At 54.5% G+C, this 19267-nt stretch overlaps 2 protein-coding genes across 7 annotated transcripts in view; both read right to left on the bottom strand.

The window, feature by feature from the left end:
• Positions 1-5535, bottom strand: part of AP2M1 (adaptor related protein complex 2 subunit mu 1) — a 30907-nt gene extending 25372 nt beyond the window's left edge. For both annotated transcript variants that reach the window (XM_086468639.1, XM_086468638.1), the window contains exon 1: positions 5506-5535. The gene's annotated coding sequence lies outside the window, so the exon portion shown is untranslated. The remainder of the gene's footprint in view (positions 1-5505) is intronic.
• A 1956-nt stretch (positions 5536-7491) lies between these two features.
• Positions 7492-19267, bottom strand: part of DVL3 (dishevelled segment polarity protein 3) — a 32421-nt gene continuing 20645 nt past the window's right edge. Inside the window, exons 2-17 of one of the 5 annotated variants that reach the window (XM_086467541.1) lie at positions 19115-19184; positions 15222-15343; positions 14712-14818; positions 13982-14117; positions 13616-13709; positions 13147-13216; positions 12713-12852; positions 12441-12517; positions 11898-12010; positions 11530-11580; positions 11259-11408; positions 10288-10419; positions 9864-10031; positions 9023-9235; positions 8348-8746; positions 7492-7884 (exon numbers count right to left, since the gene is read on the bottom strand). In XM_086467541.1, coding sequence (XP_086323667.1) covers positions 7853-7884; positions 8348-8746; positions 9023-9235; positions 9864-10031; positions 10288-10419; positions 11259-11408; positions 11530-11580; positions 11898-12010; positions 12441-12517; positions 12713-12852; positions 13147-13216; positions 13616-13709; positions 13982-14117; positions 14712-14818; positions 15222-15343; positions 19115-19184 — 2074 coding nt within the window. In that variant the 3' untranslated portion in view covers positions 7492-7852. Of the gene's footprint in view, positions 7885-8122; positions 8747-9022; positions 9236-9863; positions 10032-10287; positions 10420-11258; positions 11409-11529; positions 11581-11897; positions 12011-12440; positions 12518-12712; positions 12853-13146; positions 13217-13615; positions 13710-13981; positions 14118-14711; positions 14819-15221; positions 15344-19114; positions 19185-19267 lie in introns of those variants that run through there. The other 4 variants (XM_086467543.1, XM_086467540.1, XM_086467542.1 and 1 more) reach the window with 4 other exon arrangements.

The following is a 19267-nucleotide window of genomic DNA, read 5'->3' as shown; positions in this document are numbered from 1 at the left end:
GGTAGGAGGAGATCTAACATCTGAATGCTGCTCCTACAAACACCTAAGGCCAGTCCACTTCCTACTCTGCTGCCAAGTACTCGCATTCCTATACACTTCTATTTCAACCCACAAATAGAAAGGAAAAGGATCACAAAGAGCATCATAGACAGAGCACATACATGCTGATAAACCCACCAGGAGTTAAGGCTACATGGAAATGCCTTTCCAGAACGCCTTTTCACTCAAGTGAAAACAAGAGCATTAAAAAAACACCTTTATAGCAACCGTGGCCAAGTTACAACATGAAGACAGCCAGCTACAAAACAAGAACATGTATGAAAACAAAATGCTGGGACGCAGATGTGAATGCATTTCAGAATTACGTAACTGAAAAGCAGCAGGATTAGCTGGACCTACAACGATTGACATGGTAACATGCACCTCAAAAAGAGTCAAGCATAGTCAAATCATGCCACCGCTCATGCTGTGCAGGGAATGTGCATTATGGAGCAACCCTCTCTCAAACCACGACAACACGTTAGACGAAGCCCCAGAAGCCAGTCTGCAGCAGGTTAGCTGCAGACCACAACCAAGGGAGGGCAGACAAAGATAAAAGACACAATAAAGCATGGTAACTCAAAACCTGCTTTTGTCCATTGATTCTACAATAGATGGAAAATGCCCCATTTATTATGTCTGACCTAAAGACAAGTGGTTCTCCAGGAGCCATCAGACTTTGCCCCTTCAGACCTACATTGTGCCACACACTTGGAATGCGTGGGTGCAGTCAGGAGCACAGGCTTGGGCAGCAGGACCCTGATGCTGGGCTGTCAGTAGCTTCACATATTCTGGGATGCAACAAGAGGCTGAACTGGGAGCTACCTAGTGAGATGATGCACTAAACCTGCATTTAGCAAGCTGAGATTCAGCAGCTCTTTCATGCAGCATGTAAGAGCCCAGCCTTCTGCTTCCATTGCCTCTTCATGGATTCTAACCTAGAGTAGCTGTAGGAAAGCGAACAGCATAATATACGGAGCTTTCTTAGACTAAACAAGGCAGACTTAAGGAATGGAATAACAAGCGCAGTTTTATTCCCTCTGAAGCAGTTTGTATCTGCAGCAACTCTTCCAGAAACAGCACAGCAAACAGTACCAATTCCCCACCTTTGTCCAGTGCCTTAGCCTCCCACCGTCTCTCTGCTGGAGAAGCCATAGCATTGCAACAGTAACAAGGCACCACTGTAGCACCAGTCATCTGTTCATCAGGGTATGAAAGACAAAGCTGAATTCTAGCATAAGTCCTAGATAAACAGCCATTCAAACAAGTGATTTTTCTCCAATACATTTGTCCCATAACCTGAAGTCCTTCAGGTGACACCACACAGACCATTAATCCTTTCCTGCCTCAGCAGGAACAGTGCTAGCTTCAGCCCACACCACAAGCTTCGGAACAGAGTTGCCTGCCTTTTGTAACTGTATTTGCACAAATGAAAACAATGAAATAAAAAAAGCTGATCTGCCCAAATCCACCGCTTAGGGAAAATAGTTATTTGTTTGTTAGTTTTCTGCAGTGGTACAAGGCAACATGGCTGCAGTAACCACAGCGTCACATCCAGGCAAGAGATACTTGCTCTAGCTCTAAAAGAATGAGGTACTGCCTGGAGGAACCATGTCATCAGCAATGTGCCTATAGCCTAACGGTACCAGAGCCACCATAAACTTTGGGCATATAGTGGTATTTTTGCCTCAGGAATCCTGCCACACCAGTTTCTCTAAGTTCAGTGCAGGCAGAAGCCGCTGAACTCTTGCGCCAGACATGGCCGCTACCACAGCAGGTCTGCTCAGCAAATCCTCCATGTTCCCTCTTCAGAGGCACAGTGGTAACAGGGCAGCTCAAGAATAAATGCTCAGGAGCTGCCTGACAGCAGGGATAGGAGTTCTTATGCTGCCCCGTACAATACAACTACAGTCTCACATTACCACCAACAGCCTCAGGATTTGGCGAGCACTGGTAGCATCCCAATAGCACTGAGTGCATTTGTCCATTCATTTTAGAATACACCTCTGGGATCAGCTGTATTCTACTAAGCCAGCTGTGAAGGTGCTATTCTCACCACAGAGATACTTCTCCAGCAAAGAGTCTAGCACTACAGGTGGTGAGAATAAGCATGTGACATGGTCTGCCAGTTACCTTCAACTCAGCCACCGACACAGCAAGCTGCTGAGGCTTGATCAGCAGAGCTGAGGGGACTCCTGCTCATTTGCAAAGCCATTTTGACCACAGCCCCACTGTGAGACAAGCTGTTAGCTTCATCAAGTTTCCTGTGCCATTAAGTACACAGTATGAATTAGCACAAGGTGATCAGCAGTGAGCCCAAGACCCAGCTACTCTGGGCTTTCTAACTCCCACCAAGGGGCTAGAAGTTTCCACAGCGCAGACATCACCTAGTTCAAATGAAAACAGGAATGTCTATTTCTCTAATCTATGCAGCACATCTAGGAAACAGCAATCACAAGTCAGTTAATAAGCTGGTGTAAAGCAACCAACCCATTTAGTAGTCTATTAAAAGAAAGTTTGGGTTCTGACTTAACAGTAAGTAAGACTTCTGTGCATTAATGAGCTTATCTAACTAAGTAGTTCAAGGTACATTAGCTGCTAGAGTTCTGATCCAGGAAGAAACCAGGAGAGGTATCGCAGTTCTCACCTAGAGGGCTGAGGGTAAATCACTACCTGTAAGGACTGCTGCATTCCAGAAATCAGTATGATCTTGGACAAGTGGCGATTAGTCAAGCTACTCTGGCAAACTGGAGTTATTCAGAAAACCAGTCCTTTCAGGCTAGTGCTAGCCATTATCAAACCAAAAGGCTTAAGGCTTATAACGATGTCATCACCCCACCAGCTAATCCAAGCATCTAAGCTTTGCTTAGAGGGCTGCATTAGCCACTTTCCAGGAGGCCAGGGGCTGCACTTAGTTTTAAACAAAAGTAGCTGCAATCACTTCATCCTAGGGAAGACAGGCTGCATAATTTAATTAAGAGGCACACCTTGAGCTAAAGGGCTACTGAGATAAACCCATCAGTTTCAGAGAAACTGTTCCTATTTTAAACCCAATCCCATAAATCCCCATAACCAGTGGGCAGGAAGAGAAGCACGTTCAACTCTTACCAGACTCTCCTCCTACAGTCTACTTCTGCATGCCATACTGCACACAGACAGTCTAAAGAGTAACAGGAGATAAATACTGACACAGGGAAACACAAGCAGCTCCCTTACTCCAGGGTAAAACATCACAGGAACAGCATTTAACACACCTCTCCACCTTATTTTAAGTCCAACCTTATCTGAACAGCCCCATTTCTACTGGTTCTTCCAAGGCAGTCTGAAGCAATTTCTACTCGCTTTTCACTCTTGAGTTAGAAACCTGTACAGTGACTTGCAGCCTATTCATCTTTGAACAGAAGAGGTTAGAGACATGGACTGCAGTTTGAGTTTATATTCTGCAGACCAGTAATGGTCTAGGTGCCCTGACTTGCCAGTGTTTCTCTTTTGACTGCTACTGTGAAGCAGATAACTGCACTTCACATTCTGTGCCTCAGTCTGCGAGCTTTTAGCTGAGCTGCTAACCTCCTGCTGAGATCAAAATAATATATGGCTTGCTAGTAACTTTTGACTTTGTAGGTCATTCACTAAAGCAAAGAAGCTGACTCTGCCATATAGACCAATTATATTTTGACATCTTAGGCTGTGATTCTGTCCATCATCCAGTTAGCCCTAAGAACAGCCTCTAAATACTCTAATGGTCTTTAGCAGCATAAGCTCAGAAAACCAAAGCAAAATGTTCTGCTGCAAAAGACAGTCTTGGCTTTATTATTTCTTGATGCAGCAATGAGACAAGAAAAGTTTAACTAGGGACACAGGAAGTTTCTTTACAAAGCCCATTTTGTTTAGTGATTGTTCCCATTCCATCCAAGAAAAAAAAAAAAAATTATCAAACTGGAGCGCATTTCCAGTCATCTGTGCTTCAAAGAACTCAAGATGTAACCTTTCGCAGCCTCAAGCCTCAACTCTTTGAAGGCTAGAACTGTGCTCGAAGGAGGAGGAAAAAAGCCAGCCATAATACCCTTCAAGGGTATCTCAAATGGATAGAAGAAAACAGCCAGTTTGCAGCCCAAAGAACACCAGGTATCTTTGTCACTAGATGTCAGTAACATGGCACTTCCTACAGAAGAGAAATGATGCCTCCCTTCTGACAGGGAAAATATGGAAGCAGGCAGTTTGGCAGCATCTTGTCAGATCAGAGATTGTCCCTGCAAGCAAAACTCATAGGAACCAGTACAGCTTTTACAATAGGAAAAAACAGCAGCTACAGCTCTGATAACATTCAAGTAAACGTTGCCCAATAGGACACCACATGAGCCCAGATGCAGTTAGAAACCTGTAATACCTAGACTTCTGAGCCACAGAAGCCATCCAGACTCACCTATCTGGGAAAGTTCCAGGCTCAGATTTTGGCAGCCTGAGGCTAAAACTTGATAGCAGCTTTGTCATACTAAAGCAAACAGAAAACAGATCATGGAATCACACAGCTTATAAGGAGAAGACTAGATCAAAAGCAAGTCATTTCCTAGTGGGGAGAGAAGTCAACTGCACTGGACAATAAAACAGGCTGCATTTCCTGCAGCTTTACTGAATCCAAAAACCTAGCCCAGAAAAGGATGGAAGTGGAAATGCATCTAGAAGAGCCGTTGGATAAGAGCCCGTTTTAAGCCTCAGAACAAGCAGTTTAGCAGCAGCAGCACTCCGTTCTGCCTCAGCAGGTTTTCCAGGGAGGAAGCTAGAGGGTGCAAACCATGACCTAGCTAATTCACGTTTGTATCTGTAGTACAGGCAAATAATTTTAGGGGAAGTTCCTGTCCGATCCGACCACAAGACCTTTGCTCAGGCTGACCTAGCACATCGGTGCAGGCCTTCTCTAGGTGTCCTGTGCCACAGAGAGCCCGACTCCGTCCCCACCCTCACCCAGTTCAGCATCGCGGGGCTGCCACCCCAGATGGGGATTAGAGAGAACTAGTTAACAGAAGCAATTAATAAATCCCCTCAACCCCAAGCAACGCGCGAGCGGATAAGCCAGCCTCGGTGGGGCTGGGGTCGCCCAGCACCCTCTCACAAGGGGCTCGGGAAAAGCCCTCCCGGGGGGAACCCCGCTTCCCTCCCACACGGCTCCACAATGGGCAGCCCGGCTCCGGGTGGCACCCCCACTCCCCTCCTAAAGGGCAGCCGGCGGGGGGCCGCACCCTACAGAAGAGCCCCCCGCCCAAGCCTATCAGGGCCTCGCCGCGCCCCGCGGGGTAGGCCCACGGACCCCCCACTCCCGGCGACCGCCGAGGCAGCCGCCACCCACAGCGGCTCGGCCACCGCCCGGGCGCCATCGCGGAGCGAGCCCCGCCGCAGGAAGCCGCCCAGAGGAGGGAAGCAGGCCGCACATCCCAGCAGGGAGCGGAAGGACGGTCCGGGGCACCTCACCTGCCGCTGCCCGCCGCCGCTCACTGCCCAGCGCCCAAGATGGCGGCCGCCGCCCCCCCTTCCCTCCGCGCCCCCCCTATCACTGCAGAGCCTCCGCCGCGCATGCCCCGTCCGCGCCCCGCCGCCGCCGCGCATGCGCTACCGCGGGGAGGCGGGACTCGGCGTCCGCTCGGCGGGGGCGGGAAGGACTGTCCCGCGCGGAGCCTGCCGGGAGTTGCAGTCCTGGGGTGCGGTGCGCGCTGGGAGTTGTAGTCGCGGCGGGGGGCGGCGGGGCCGTTATGCCCACGGGAGGGGCGGGCGGCAGTGCCGGGGCCTCCCTCCTCCTCCCACGTCCGTTGGGGACCGCCCGTAGGGCACAGGGGCCCGCCCGGGCAGGGAGGCTGCTCTTCCCCCGCTTAGAGACCCGACGCCACCGTGCTGCTGGCTCTCACGGCCCCAGCACCGCCCGGGGCGCTGGCCCCAGGGACGGGCACCCCCGGGGCTCGCCCACTCCCCGTCCTCGCACCGCTGCCGAGGGGGGCTGCAGCAAGCGCTGGGGCTGCGCCCGCTGTCAGACCTGCCCCCGGTTCTCCTCCCAGTGTGCCCGCTGGAAACGGCAGACCCTGGGAGCACCGAGCGCCCGAGGCCGGGCCCCGCACCGGAGAGCGGCGGCAGCGGGAGGCTGGGCCCGGCGCAGGTTTAGGCCGCAGCAGCCCTCGGCACCCCGGGAAGAAGCAGTCGGAAAACAGGCTCAGGCGCAGGGTGCCCTCGTCCCACTGCAGAGCGAAAGGCAGGAGGGCAGAAAAGGAGGCTGAAAAAAAAAAACAAACAACAACCCAACACAAGGCAGGAGTCCAATAAAACTATGTTTATAAATAAAAACAAGGAGATTGGTTTTCTTTTTATAAAACCCAGCGGGCAGGGTAGGGTAAGGGCACGAGCAGTGGCTGGGGAGGCTGCTGGGTGGCATCAGGAGACAGGCGGCAGCTTGCCAGTGCGGAGATCGGGGGACAGGAGGATGGCAGAGAGCGGGCACTGGGCTGGCAGACGCCGGCGGGCAGAGGGGAAGGAGGGAGTCACAGTAAGATGAACTGATGGCACGCGAGACCTGGCAGAAGTGTTGCAGGGCCAACACAGCCCCTCGAGGAGGAAAATACATTCCATCTCCAGCGTACAAAAACCGCAAACACAAGATGAAAGGAGGCAACACTTGCGGAGAAAGCCACGGCGCAGCAGTAGGAGAGGGCGCCAGGGCACCAGCACCCATGGGAGCGGGGTCGAGCGTGTCCGTACTGTACCATGCTTGGCCCTGGGCACGGGGAAGGGGGCTGCCCCCAGCCCGAGGCACGTCTCCAAGTACATCTCTAAGTACCCGCAAGAGGAAGGAAAAAGGGCAGGCAGCACCAGAGCAAATGGACTCAACTGTGCCAGCACACCCACAGGCACCGAGCTCAGAGGCCACAGTTCAGGCTGCAGTGTCCCCCCCTCAAGCACTCATGTTGCCACCAGGCACGGTTCACAGACCGGAGGGGGCAGGGCCATCCCAGCTCCAGCCCAGAGCCTCATCCCTCGCAGCAGCCAGGCCAGCAGCGCTGGTGGCACTGAGCACAGGGGGAGGCAGACTCAGGCCCTTCATAGGGCGAATACAGGGGACCTCCACATTTCCCCAAAGCGTGAAAGCGAACCAGGTGTGCCCCTCCCTTGCCTTCTAACTGTCCAGGCCCTTGAAGATGTCACACTGCTGAGCAGCAGCACAACAGCGGGAAGAAGGCCACAGCTGCCACCGCCAGTCCCAGGCATGGGAGAAGCCCTGCAAATGGGACAGGCAGCAGCGTGTCGCAGGCGGGAGGGCAAAGAGCAGGATGGAGGGAGCAGAACTCTGCCCTAAATTCCCCCCGCCCCTCCCCCCCCCCCCCCCCCAAGTACCTCAGGGCAGGTGCAGGGTCCCGAGTCATGCAAGGCTGTTCACAGACACCCTCTGCAGAGGTACAGCCCCAGGACCGAGACTCAGCCCAGGCAAGGTGAAGGAGGGTCTTGCCCTAGGGCAGTGCCAGGCTTGGACCTGGCCCAATATGTGGGCAAGAAGAGGGAGACAAGAGGGAAGCGGCAGCATCTCCCCACTCCCCAGAGGCACTGAAGCCCTGGAACATTCATGCATTAGCCAAAAGGCAACTACGACGGGATTCAAAATGCATATATAAGACTGGTCCCTGCTCCCCTTTCAGGGCTGTGGGAAGGGCAGGGTGTCTTCCGCAAGGGGGAGAAAAGAAGCCATCTTCAGCACCACGCGTGCCCAGCGCCCTTGGAGCTCCGTGTCCTCCTGTCGGGCCACGCCACGCTCCAGCTCTCCCCCCCACGGGCGGCAGGCTCAGAGAAAGTCAAACACCCCGTAATTCTTTGCTGCTTGATAGAAGAAACACAAAAGGGTGAAAAGAAAGAAGAGATGTTTAGGGTGGAAGGACCGAGGCAGCAGCGACACACGGGCAAGCAGCACAGGGCGCTGGGACGGGTGCGGATTAATGGGGTTAGAGAGGACGGCAGGAGGGAACTACCATCGGCAATACACAAGTCTGGTGGCAGGATGGGCTGGCAGCACCCAGCAGGCCTGCCAGGCCTGTCCACCCCACTCGAGGAGGGATTAGAATCAAGGTTTAGTTCCATTTATTATTTTTTTTCCCTTTTTTCTTTTCGTTATCAAGACCAAAAAAAAAAAAAAAAACCAAAACAAAAAAACAAAACCCAAAAAACAAGGGGTGAAGCCAGGGCTGGTCCTAGGAGACAAACGATGGGGATGGAGGGGGTAAGGAGGGGCAGCAGACAGACAGGGGACGGGCGCTTCACATTACATCCACAAAGAACTCACTGGGGTTGCCCATGGCCATTCGGAAGGACTGTCTACTGGCTGTCAGTTCGGGGGGCACAGAGGCCAGGTCACGGCCCGGCGGTGCCCCGGGGGGCCCCATGGCTGAAGGCGGTGGAGGCATCAGCAACATAGGGGGGCTGAAGAGAGGGGGGAGGCCAGGTGGCCCGTACGACTGCTGGCTGTGGTGGCTGCGGATGCTGTGAGCCAGGGAGTGCTGGCTGCGCTGGCTGTGCTGGCTGGCTGGCACCGAGCGCTCGCTGGCCGCGCGCTCACGCCGCATGCTGCTCCTCGTGGTGTGGTCCGACTCGCTCCCGCTGCCGCCTGACTTGGACTCCCCAGTCTTCTCTCTCTCCTTTCTCCTCTCGCTGCCGCTGCGATTGGAACCGCTGCTCCGGCTCCCTGCGAAGCGCACGAGGCAAGGTTAGGTGATAGCTCAGACAAGAGAGGAAGAAAGGACGCTCCTCTAGCCAAGAGAGCACCACGGTGTGCTGCAGCACAGCCACACGCCAGCACAGTCCGTGCTCTCAGTCTCCTTTCAACTCCTTGTCCCACAACCCTTCCGAGATGGCTTTTGCCCTGGCTCCCCCCACACATAAGCAGCCTTTTCCTGCCACTTCCCTGTACTGAACAGGGCATCTGCCCACCTGCAGGCATAGTTTAGTCCTTTCCACTTACCTTCACTGTGCTGGCTGCCCGCACTGCCCCCTCCGTAGCTGTAGCCTGGGTCAGGGAAACCGGGGTGGGGGTTGTATGGATGAGGCGGTGGATACTGATAGGGGAAAGCCATAGGCCAGGGTGCAGCTCCTGGGTGGGGGAGTGGAGCCAAAGTGTCCTGATCAGAGGCACCGCTGGAGCCATCGTGATCATGAAGAGAAAGATTAGCCATGTCTGCAAGAAAGCAGAGAGGGGCGGGGGGTTAATCCAAGTGGAAAGACAACCACATGTGATGAAGAAGCTCCCTGTCCACCCTTGCTGATGGACAAGGATCAGGTACATGAGGAGATGCAAAAAGTTGGCACTCTCCTTGCTAGTCAATGCAACCATTTGTGCTTCCTGGCTGGAGAACAGCCAGGCTATGCGAGTTCAAGCTGCCACTCTTAATACAGAGACCAGCTTGGTGGGAAAGGTCCACGTCAGAGCTACAGCTCACCCTGCCAATTACCTCCCCCAGCCCTCTTATTCGAGCAGAACCCAGCTGTCTGAGCACCACCCCCTTGCCAGCACTGGAAGTTCAGAGCCTGCAGACAAAGTCAGTAAAGACTAAGACCCTGCTATGGCTGCCCAGGAGAAAAGATCACATAGGAGGCGACAGTGTCATCTTCCGAGTTAACTCTACCACCCCAGCAGCATGACAGGGGAGCTGGGATATTCTTTCTCACTCTCTAACAGGGTCTTTAGAACAAGGAGCCCAGCCTGATGGCAATGGCTGTAGCTATGTCCCCATGGTGTTAGCAGGGCTCTGCAGGACCTCAACCCCTCTCCATCCTCTCCCTCCCACCCACGCCAAGTGTCATACTTCCACAGAGGTCCCCGAAGATGTAATAGCACTGCTCCGAGAAGGTGATCTTGTTCACGGTATGTCGGATGTAGCCAGCCTTCAGCAGATTGCTGGCATATTTGCGGGATTCACGACGGTCTGTAAAGCCCTCCACATGGTGATAGAGCCAATCCACCACATCCGAACCTGCCACCAAACATCAGAGTTAAATACAGCAAGAGAGAGGAAGGCAGTGGCCCTTGAGGCAGTGGGCCACACTGGAGCCAAGACAAAGTGGGCCAAAAGGTGAAAAGGGACTGCAGAGCCAAAGGTTCAATTTGTGACTCCGGCCTGGTCAACAGTTAGTTTATGGTGACAGAGATGCTCCCTTGGGCATCTGCTTGGAAAACAGACCACGCGTTCCCCAGTCCCTGCCTCTGCTGCAGGCAGCACAGTCTCTTACCAATGAAGGCATTGGGGATGGTGATCTTCAGCCACATGCGGTCACGCACCTCCAGGCCTGACTCCGGTGAGGCCATGGCTTTGACAATGGTGGCCATGTCGCTGTGGATGGACAGGTGAAAGTCATCGAGGCCTGTGGTGTGGATGAAGGAAGGGAGGCAGAGATGAGAGAGGACAGAAAAGACAACAGGGCCACATGGAAGCATCACACACAGGAGGAATGGGCCAGGGAACAATACATTGCATACAGCCTTGGGGCACATGCGGTGTAATCCCCCTTCCAGCGTTCCAATCCTGTCCTTCACGTGTCAGCCATTTCCTCTTGTGCAAAACCCAGGCTAGAGTCTCCTTCCTTCCAGGCAGTCTCAAGCAGCTGAGATCCAAAAGCTGCCAACTGAGCCCACACGGCCCAGCAAGAGAATTCTCTGCTCCTCACAAACTTACAACAAACTCCTTTGCCCCGTCTGAGCTCTCCAGACTCTTCCTTCAGGGCTCTGTAAACTAGAATCGCCCAAAAGCTTCAGAAAGCAACTAAAAGAGCCCTATGCTCAGCAGGACCCTGCCTCACTGCAAGGCTCTTTGCTCCCAGCTGCCTCCTCCATCCTGCCCTATCTGCTGTCTGGGAGGGCAACTGCTCCAGGGACAAACTGAATCCCTCTGGTCTGGCACTCTCAGCCAGTAACCCCTGACTGCTCTGAGCCTTTCCTCTGCACCCGCCACAGCTCCTGGACTGCGCCCAGGCTCTTCTACTTTCCTTATGCAGAAGGCTGAAAAATGTGGTATTAATTCACCGAGGCAGGACTCCCACTGGTCCAAGTGCCTGCCTGGTGAGAACTGCCTCCCTCCTAGTCCTTTGGCAGGGCAGATCTTGCCCATCCCAGCTGTCCCCAAGCAGATGTATTGGTCCCTTTACAGCACAGTGAAGGTGAGGAAGCCGTGCAGCGGGTGGAGCACGGAGGCACAAGGACTTACGTTCAGTCTCTGGGATGGAGCTGGTGATGGAGGAGCTGGTGGAAGTGATTGTGCTCATGGATGGACTCATACCGTACGCTGGGTAGGTGCCAGTCATCGCTGCTGTGTGAGACACCCAGGCTGCCGGGTCGATGGGCCGGATGGGCTCACCTGCATTGAAGAAAGAGTCAGTCAGTAGCTATAAGAAATAATCCCCTCATCAAATCAACCCCTGGGGAGGGACAGGGACTCAGCACAGCCCATTACATCCCCAGCATCTGCCGGGACTCACCCGGATCGGAGCATGGAGAGTCTGGCCCAGCCCAGATCCGCTGGGGAGCAACTGGGAGAGAAAGAAGAGAGGGAGGGTCAGCAGGAGAGGTGCAGAGGGAGAGATTCCCCCTATGGCTCAAGGGGGGGTTTCTCTTTCCTCTGGCGCCCCCGAGCAAGTGACCCCCCTGCCCCAGTGAAACGCGTCCCCAGCGTGATGTGGGAAGGAGGGCTGGGCTTATGGGCATTTTGGCCTGGGACTAGGACATAGCAGCCTCCTAACAGGAGAGCTGAAACCCCATCAAACCCCAATTCAGTGCCACATGGAGTCACACACACAGGGGAGGAACAAGACAACAACCAAGTAAGTGCTTAAGGCAGGGCTCTCACATGAGCTGGGCACCAGCGTTAAGGGTGGGTCAGCTATCCACTTACTCCTGGGTAACGAGAAGCAGCCTCGGGGGCTGGGGTCCCAGCACTTGGCAACCGTCAGGGTGATGGGCCTGCAACAAAAAGGTGAGAGTCAGAACAAGAGCCCAGTGGCACAAACCCCTGTGTGATGGGCGGATGCCGCATGCTGGCTCTCTCCTGCGAGACAGGGAGAAGCTGCCAGTAACGTGCCCTTGTCCCCTTCCAGCTATGGAATTCCTTAGTGGCATGGACAAAATTGGGTGACCCCGCTGAGGCTTGCTGATGACCCTTAATGACATGGCATCCCCACAAAAAAGGAGCACAGACCCCAATTCACCACCATTATGTTGGCTGCAATTCTTGCTTTGGGCATGAAAACCCAGGAACGAAAGCAACACCAAAAACATAAGTTCTGAGCTTCTGCAGAGCCACTGGCAGGAGCAGCTGGAAGACATGACTCACACGCCCCAAGCACACACCCTACAGCTGCCCATAGAGGTAAGGAACAACCTGAGTACTTACCCTGGCTTGTGCACAATCTCCCTCAGCACCCGCACAGCATCATCGTTGCTCATGTTCTCAAAGTTGATGTCATTTACCTGCAAACAACACAGAGGTGAGTCCCTGAGATGTGACCAGAGGCTGAGCTCCCCACTCAGCTCAGCAGTGACTCAGCTTCCCTCTTCCAAGTGTGACTTCCTGGGTTTAGCCTGCCAAAGTGCACAGGGAGGATTCTGGGTCTTTTCTTACTGCTTTCCCAGGCCCAAAGATGGAGGTATGTGGGTGTGAAGTACCTGCAAGAGCATGTCTCCTGGCTCAATTCTGCCATCAGCTGCCACAGCGCCGCCCTTCATGATAGAGCCAATGTAAATGCCTCCATCCCCACGCTCATTGCTCTGTCCCACAATAGAAATGCCCAGGAAGTTGTACTTCTCTGCAAGGATGGAAAGAGAAAGAAGTAAGACACCGTAAAGCAGCATGCACAAGTAGCCCTCACCTCAGACAAACCATGCGCTAACGATGGTCACTTGCACCCCTGTCCCAGAGAGATGCTCTGGGATGCAGAGAAACTCTTGAGAGACAAGTGCTTCAAGACATTCTGCTCTCCTACAGAATCCATCTCCTCATCCTCACCACATGTGTTTTCTTTGCCCCCTCCCCAGTCCCTTCTCCACCACCCGATCTTGCCCTGGAAGGACTGCAGGCTCCATGCACACCTCCCACTCACCCATGTTCAGCGTGACCGTGATGATGTTCAGGGACATGGTGGAGTCTGTGATGCTGCTGAAAGACGATGACTGCAACACAAGTGAAACATGAGATGTCCTCCTGTGCGTCAGTAACTTTCCCAGCCCCAGCTCCCTCTGCTTGTGCTCTCTGCCACTCCCTGTGGCACCACAGCCACCACCCACAACTCCAGCCTTATGCTGGGAGCTTTGCAGAGCCAGAGGGCATCAGCCACAGTCCTTATGACCTCTCCACAGCCAGGACAAGGCCTGTGGTCCCAGCTCCTAAGGCTACATTGGCTTAGGAAAGGTTTACAGCACTTTATGAAGTCTCAGCACTTGGACATCACCTGTCCTCAGCTGCGTCCACAGCAAACAATCGATCAGCCCTGGAGCACTGAGTGGAGAGATCCACCAGGCAGCCCACCTTGCCCTGCATTTCCCTCCCCAGGATACCCGGCCCCTGGGTACCCGTTCAATGCGTGGAGCCTTCTGTTTCCGCCGGCGTCGCTTGTGCCTCCTCATTAGACGGGAAGCGCTGCTTTGCTCTGTCGAACTGCTAAACCTAGAGGCAAAAGCAAGAGTCAGCTCTTCTGCTGCCAGGGTGGTGGCTCTGACAGCAAGAAAGACAGAAATGTTTGCACAGAGAATAGAGATTGCAGAGGCAGAACATGTACGTGGGAGACAGACAATAGCAGAGGGGGCTGCTGGGTGAGTCTCGAGACAGAGACAGGTCTGAGCAAGGACCCTGGAGCCCAGATTACTGTGCCCTGCAAAGGCATCTCTGCCAGGAGGGAGGGGGAAGCTAGTGTTCCTCCAAGACCTAAGCTCTCCTACCTGCTGGTGGAGTCATCTTCATCTGAATCGAAGAAGCTGGTGGTCTCCAGCTCACTGCTCATGAGCGTGGAGGAGCTCTCGTACCCGCCCAGGTCTCGGCGCCGCTCTCCCTTCACTGTACCATTTACCCTGGGTGCTACGGAAATAGAAGATTCAGTATGCTTCAGGCATAACATGTAAGCACCTCCTTCCCCCATGCACAGATCATAACAACCTTCTCGGAATTATTCTGGCCATCAGGGAACCCCATCTAGTGCCGGCCAGCTCTGAGTCCACCCTGGGATCAGATCCATCTTCTGTGGGATACCTCTTCTGCCCCACTAGAGGACGGGGAAAAGGCTGATGGGCTACTAGGAACAACGCTGCTAAAGCCATGGAAGACTGCTGCAGCTGGCTTCTTGGCAGACCAAGGGGCAGCACAGAGTGCCAAGGCTACAGCACACACTGCTTTTCAACTAAGGAGGACTGAGGCACTGCTGCCTCTCTCTCCTGCTCTTGAGGCTTCTACAGTAGACATCTCCTTTGGCCCCAAAAGGTCTCGTCACCAAGCTGTGATGCAACACGGGTTAGCTCCTGCCTCCAATGTGAGGCTATGGCCTCAGACCACTGAACAGCCCTTCTGAGCTGGGAAGGTTCTGCAGAGCAGACAGAGCTGTCCCACATCTGGAGCTGGTGCCCCACCATGCCCCAGCCATGCCCTGCAGAGTTCTTGCACGTTAGCAACGCTCACCATGCTCAGGCCCATCTTTCCGACGAGGTCGTTCCCTTTGCGATGACACCACTGAGTCTGTCTCTGTCTCATTGTCCAAGTTTTCCCGACTCCCCCCAGTATTAGGGCTGTGATAAGAGAAAAGGAACAAACGTGCCCAACAGGGAATGACTTAAGCAGGCTTTCTCTACTGCTGTGCTGGCCAGCACAAGCCTCCAGCCATCAGCTGTCTCCTTCTTGAGGGATGGGAGCAGATGTGGTGGAGAACTACCACAGCACATCTATGAGTGCAGGGCAAAGGACTGGGGGAAGCTGTGCCAGCTCCTCGCCAACTTCCCTGCACTGTCTTCAGCGTGCCCTTGCTTGCTGAATAATGCAACTCCAAATCTGCTCCCAGCCCCATCCTCCTCCCCTCTGTCTGGCTGTGATCCCTGCCAGTTTGGGTAGGAGTATCCCAGCCCCTGGTCTGGATTTACAGCAAAACCCACTGTGGGTCCACTGGAAACCAGGATAGGTGTCCATGTAACTTACTGGAAAGAGGGTGGCCTGGAGTCTCCAATTCCTCCTGTGCGCTCCATGGAGGGTGGGAGCTCTGTTTGGTTATCGGCACAGACTGAGCCAGCATCTGAATGGGAACCCTCTGCAGACACCAGCTGGAGGGATGAGACAGAGAACGAAATGGCTGAGGCACCGGGGAAACGTTTACAAGAGCGGCCAAACAAGCTGGCCAAAAGCCTGCCTGGCCCATGATCTCAGCTCTGACGGTGGACAGGAGCAGATGCCCAGGAGTGGGTATGGAACAGGCCAAGCATGTAGCAACATTCCCCCTCAACGCCTTCCCAGACACCGGCTATTTGTGGCTCAGGAATTCCTGACCCAGCGGTGAAATCAGGGTGGCTGACAGCCCTGCTCAGAGACTCTGACATCATCTGCACGCCCACGCCCCTCAATTTTTACATTCAGGTAACCTTCAACATGCGTCCTGTAGCAAGAAGTGGATTCCTTGCTACATCAGAAGAGGCAGCTGCCAGTCATTCCTCTTTTCGATTTTACCAGCCTCTACCCCTCTGCCTTCAAGCTGTGGGACCCAGCAGGACTTCCACCTTCCGAGCCACAAGAGCTGGGTGTAACAGAGCTCAGGGCTGAGGCTGGCTTTGAAATAGACTCCAACACGCTCTTTTTCTGGATTCCACGTGTACTTTGCAAACTTCCAGGTTGTGCCCAGCTAATTGACTTGGGCACAACCTCCAGCCAGCCTCTGGGAGGCTCACGGTTTCTCCAGTGCAAAAATTCAAGAAAAGGTCAAACTCCAGAAACTCTTTATACCAGCCATACTTTGGGGCAGCCCAGGCACGCCCACATCTGTGCCTCTGGGTCCAAGATAAGCCACCAATTTCAGAGCTCAGGGAATGAGGTGGAGCCTCTCCAGGGAAGAACAGGTTTGCCAGTGGGATCAGAGGATAGCTCAAATGAGCTCAATGGAAAGTGGTTTCCCCAACATTGCTCCCCATCCAGGTTTGCGCTCTTTCCACTTTCAAGCTGCACTGAGCAGGGCTAATCCTAACTGGGCTGGGTAGGAAAGCAACAAAAAGCCTTCTCCTTGCAAAGGACATTCAGGGACCCCCAGAGCATTGGTGACAGGGCCCAGAAAGGAGCCCCTCCTTGGCCAGGAAGCAAGTCCCTGGGGACAGGCTACAGCTCACAAGCAAGGGAAGATCAATTTCCGTCTTTAAGGACCTTCCGATGTGCTTTTCACATCTGCCCCACACCTGTCCCCTGCACGGTATGGGCAAGCAGGGGGGCTGGCTCTCTCCCAGTGTCAGGGAGGGACCACAGGGCCCAGTGCCTTGATCTGCCCCAGACAAAAAAGGCTGTGGGTCAGCCTGGAGCCAGTCCAGGGAAGTGAGGAAAACAGGACAGGGGTCAAGCCTCAGACAGTCTGTGTACTTGAACCAACTGCCAAGCCATCAGCCATCACAGGAGAGGTCTGACCTAGGTGAGGGATGCCCCGCTGTGGGTCAGGACAGAAGGATCATGAAACACAGGCTGGAAAGGAGCTGACAGCTGCTGCTCAAACCATAACACCCAGTGTAAATGCAGAGGCAGTTCTGCTGCTTGCTGGTGAGGGGACCGCATCTGCACAGAGGCAGGAGCAGACGCCAACCCAGGTGCTGGAGACACAGCCTGTTTACACAGGTCTTGAGCGCTTCCCAGCATCACTGACGAAACAGAGCTGTGCCCTGCCCACCTTCAATAACTGGGGAAACCATGATAAAGTGGGGGCTGGACCATTATTAGGGCAAGGGGGAGAGAGGTCTGCTGCCAGGGAGGCACCGGGAACAGAGACAGGGATGCAGCTGGAGCAAGGAAGACAGACCAGCCCTGAAAAAGCTGCAGCCAAGGCAGCAGACAGGGCAGAGAGCACCCTAGGGTGTCAAAAGCTGCAGAGCCTGTCCCACAAGCCCCAGGACAAGCCCAACGGCTCCTGTTCCTCCACTGTCTAAACACCTCTGGTCTCACACTCAGCTCAGGTTCCCTCCCTCCAGCAAGCCCCAGGCACATGCCTGCCTCTGCTCCTGGCACCTTCCTGGTGACTTGTCTTCCCAGGACACATCCCACTCCCTGAGGGCCACATCCCTGCTCTGGCAGCCACTGCCCAGGAGCACAAGGGAGAAGAGATGCTGGAAGTAGCCAGCGTTGCCTAGGGAAAAGTCATGTAATGCTCTGTGCTTGAACGTCTCAAGGCAAGACCAGGCAAATAGATCTGGACAGCGGGAACTAGCCACAGGCAGCTGTCAAACAGCAGTGAGGAGGAGAGGGGGTGTTCCTGAACAGGGGGACTGATGTTGCCTTCCTCTGACACTCCCGAGGCTGGGATTTCCTCCAGGGAAGGTTTTGATAACCACCCTGCACTTTTTCTGCCTCTTGCACTGTCAGGAAATACTCACTTGGATCCAAGCCCCCGTCTTTCCTTCTAGCTAAAATTAGTACCAAGTTCCTAAAATAGCCTCACCCCAGCCTGTCTGGCAAGAAGCAGCAAAGCAAGTGCCCCCCTCCAGCCCCCAAACCACCCACGGACAAGGAGACTCTCAGCAGAGAGAGGAAAAGGGATCATCAGCTGTGCACAAAGGTCTCCGAGACCGCTATCACCCTTTGTGCACAAGAGCCAGTAGCGGTGCTAACTCCAAGCACAAGTTCCCCACGATGAGCCAGCACACCAGAGCAGCAGCACGGGACCAGACAGGGCTGTGATGGATTCCTACTGCTCACATCGAGCAACCAGAGACCCCCTACAAGGAAAACCAGCAGCTGCGTGGACCACAAGGAAAAGCACGCCAGGTGACAAAAGAGCTACGGAAAGGGGTCAGAGACTCTGGGACTTCCATAGAGTAGGTGAAAACAAAAGGCAGCTGGAAAGCGAGGGGTGAGGAGATGTCTCAGGGCAGACCCCACAGCAGTGGGGATGGTGGCCAGGAGTTGAAGGTCCCTGCTAACCGCTAGAGGGAGGATGGCGGGCGTCTGGCCACCGGCTCTTCGTGTGGGAGCCCAGCGCACCCCCTCCTCCCGGTGCGGGGGCACGGGCAGGATCCCATCCTGCGCCCTGCTCCCCTGGCTGGTGTCCCAGCAGAAGCCAGTCCGGCAGCTCACTCTCCCTCCCAAAAACGCTTCATGGCCCCCGAGGCGAGGCCTGGCTGTTTGGTGCAGGGACTGAAGAAGCATTATGTCCAACCTAGCCTGACTTGCTGAGAATTTTCGCTGTTTAGGGGATATTTGGTAGCCTTGGGTCTTGATTCTGCTCCTGGCATAGATCCACGTACCCCCATCAGCACAAACTGCAGCTCAGCAGAGGGGAAAAAGGGATGGTTGGGTATGGAGCCTGAAGACCCTCTTCCCCCCACAAAAAAAAAGAGGGTCCCCTTGCGGGCAGAGGGAAGCATGCGGGCAGGGGACAGAGCATATGCATGGCATGGCACGGAGGGAGAAGCTTGTCCTGCAGCTGCCCAGGCAGTACCTTTAGTCTTCAGGGCAGTCAAATCCAGTCCGCTTCACCAGCACTAAAGTCACTTAAGCCCTTTGCGCCAGTCACCGGAGCGGGACTTTCCTTGGAAAGCTGACCCTGCCATAGGGGCACACGGGTTACGCTGCGGATGGGCCGGGACCACCACCTCTGCCAGGCATCAGTTACCGCGAGCTCTCCAGAGGCATCCTGCATCTTCCCCAGCACAGGGGACCCAGCACCACGCAGCCCCCTCTCCAGCTGAGGGACTGGAGCGGGGTAATCCAGCTCATCAGCTTCATTAGCAGTCAGCACACCAACAGTATGGAGCAGTCCCCGTGCCTTCCTTGGCACTGTGCAACCAAACGGTGGTTTTCAGAGAGGGCAGAAACAGGCAGCGAGATGCTGCAGCAAGGGGCTTGCTTACCCACGACACCACCCGGCCGTTGAAGCAGGGAAGCTTGGCATTGTCATCCGAGATCTCTTCTTTCACCACCCTGCAGAGGGGAGAGGAGGCAGTCAGAGCTGGGTCCAAGATTTTGGAGGAAAAGGAGACTTTGCCAGGTGGGTGTTTGCACTC

The sequence above is a fragment of the Leptosomus discolor genome, chromosome 7 (genome assembly GCF_034619465.1).
Source record: "Leptosomus discolor isolate bLepDis1 chromosome 7, bLepDis1.hap2, whole genome shotgun sequence".
NCBI classification, from domain to species: domain Eukaryota; kingdom Metazoa; phylum Chordata; class Aves; order Leptosomiformes; family Leptosomidae; genus Leptosomus; species Leptosomus discolor.
This window is presented reverse-complemented; position numbering and strand designations above follow the sequence as displayed.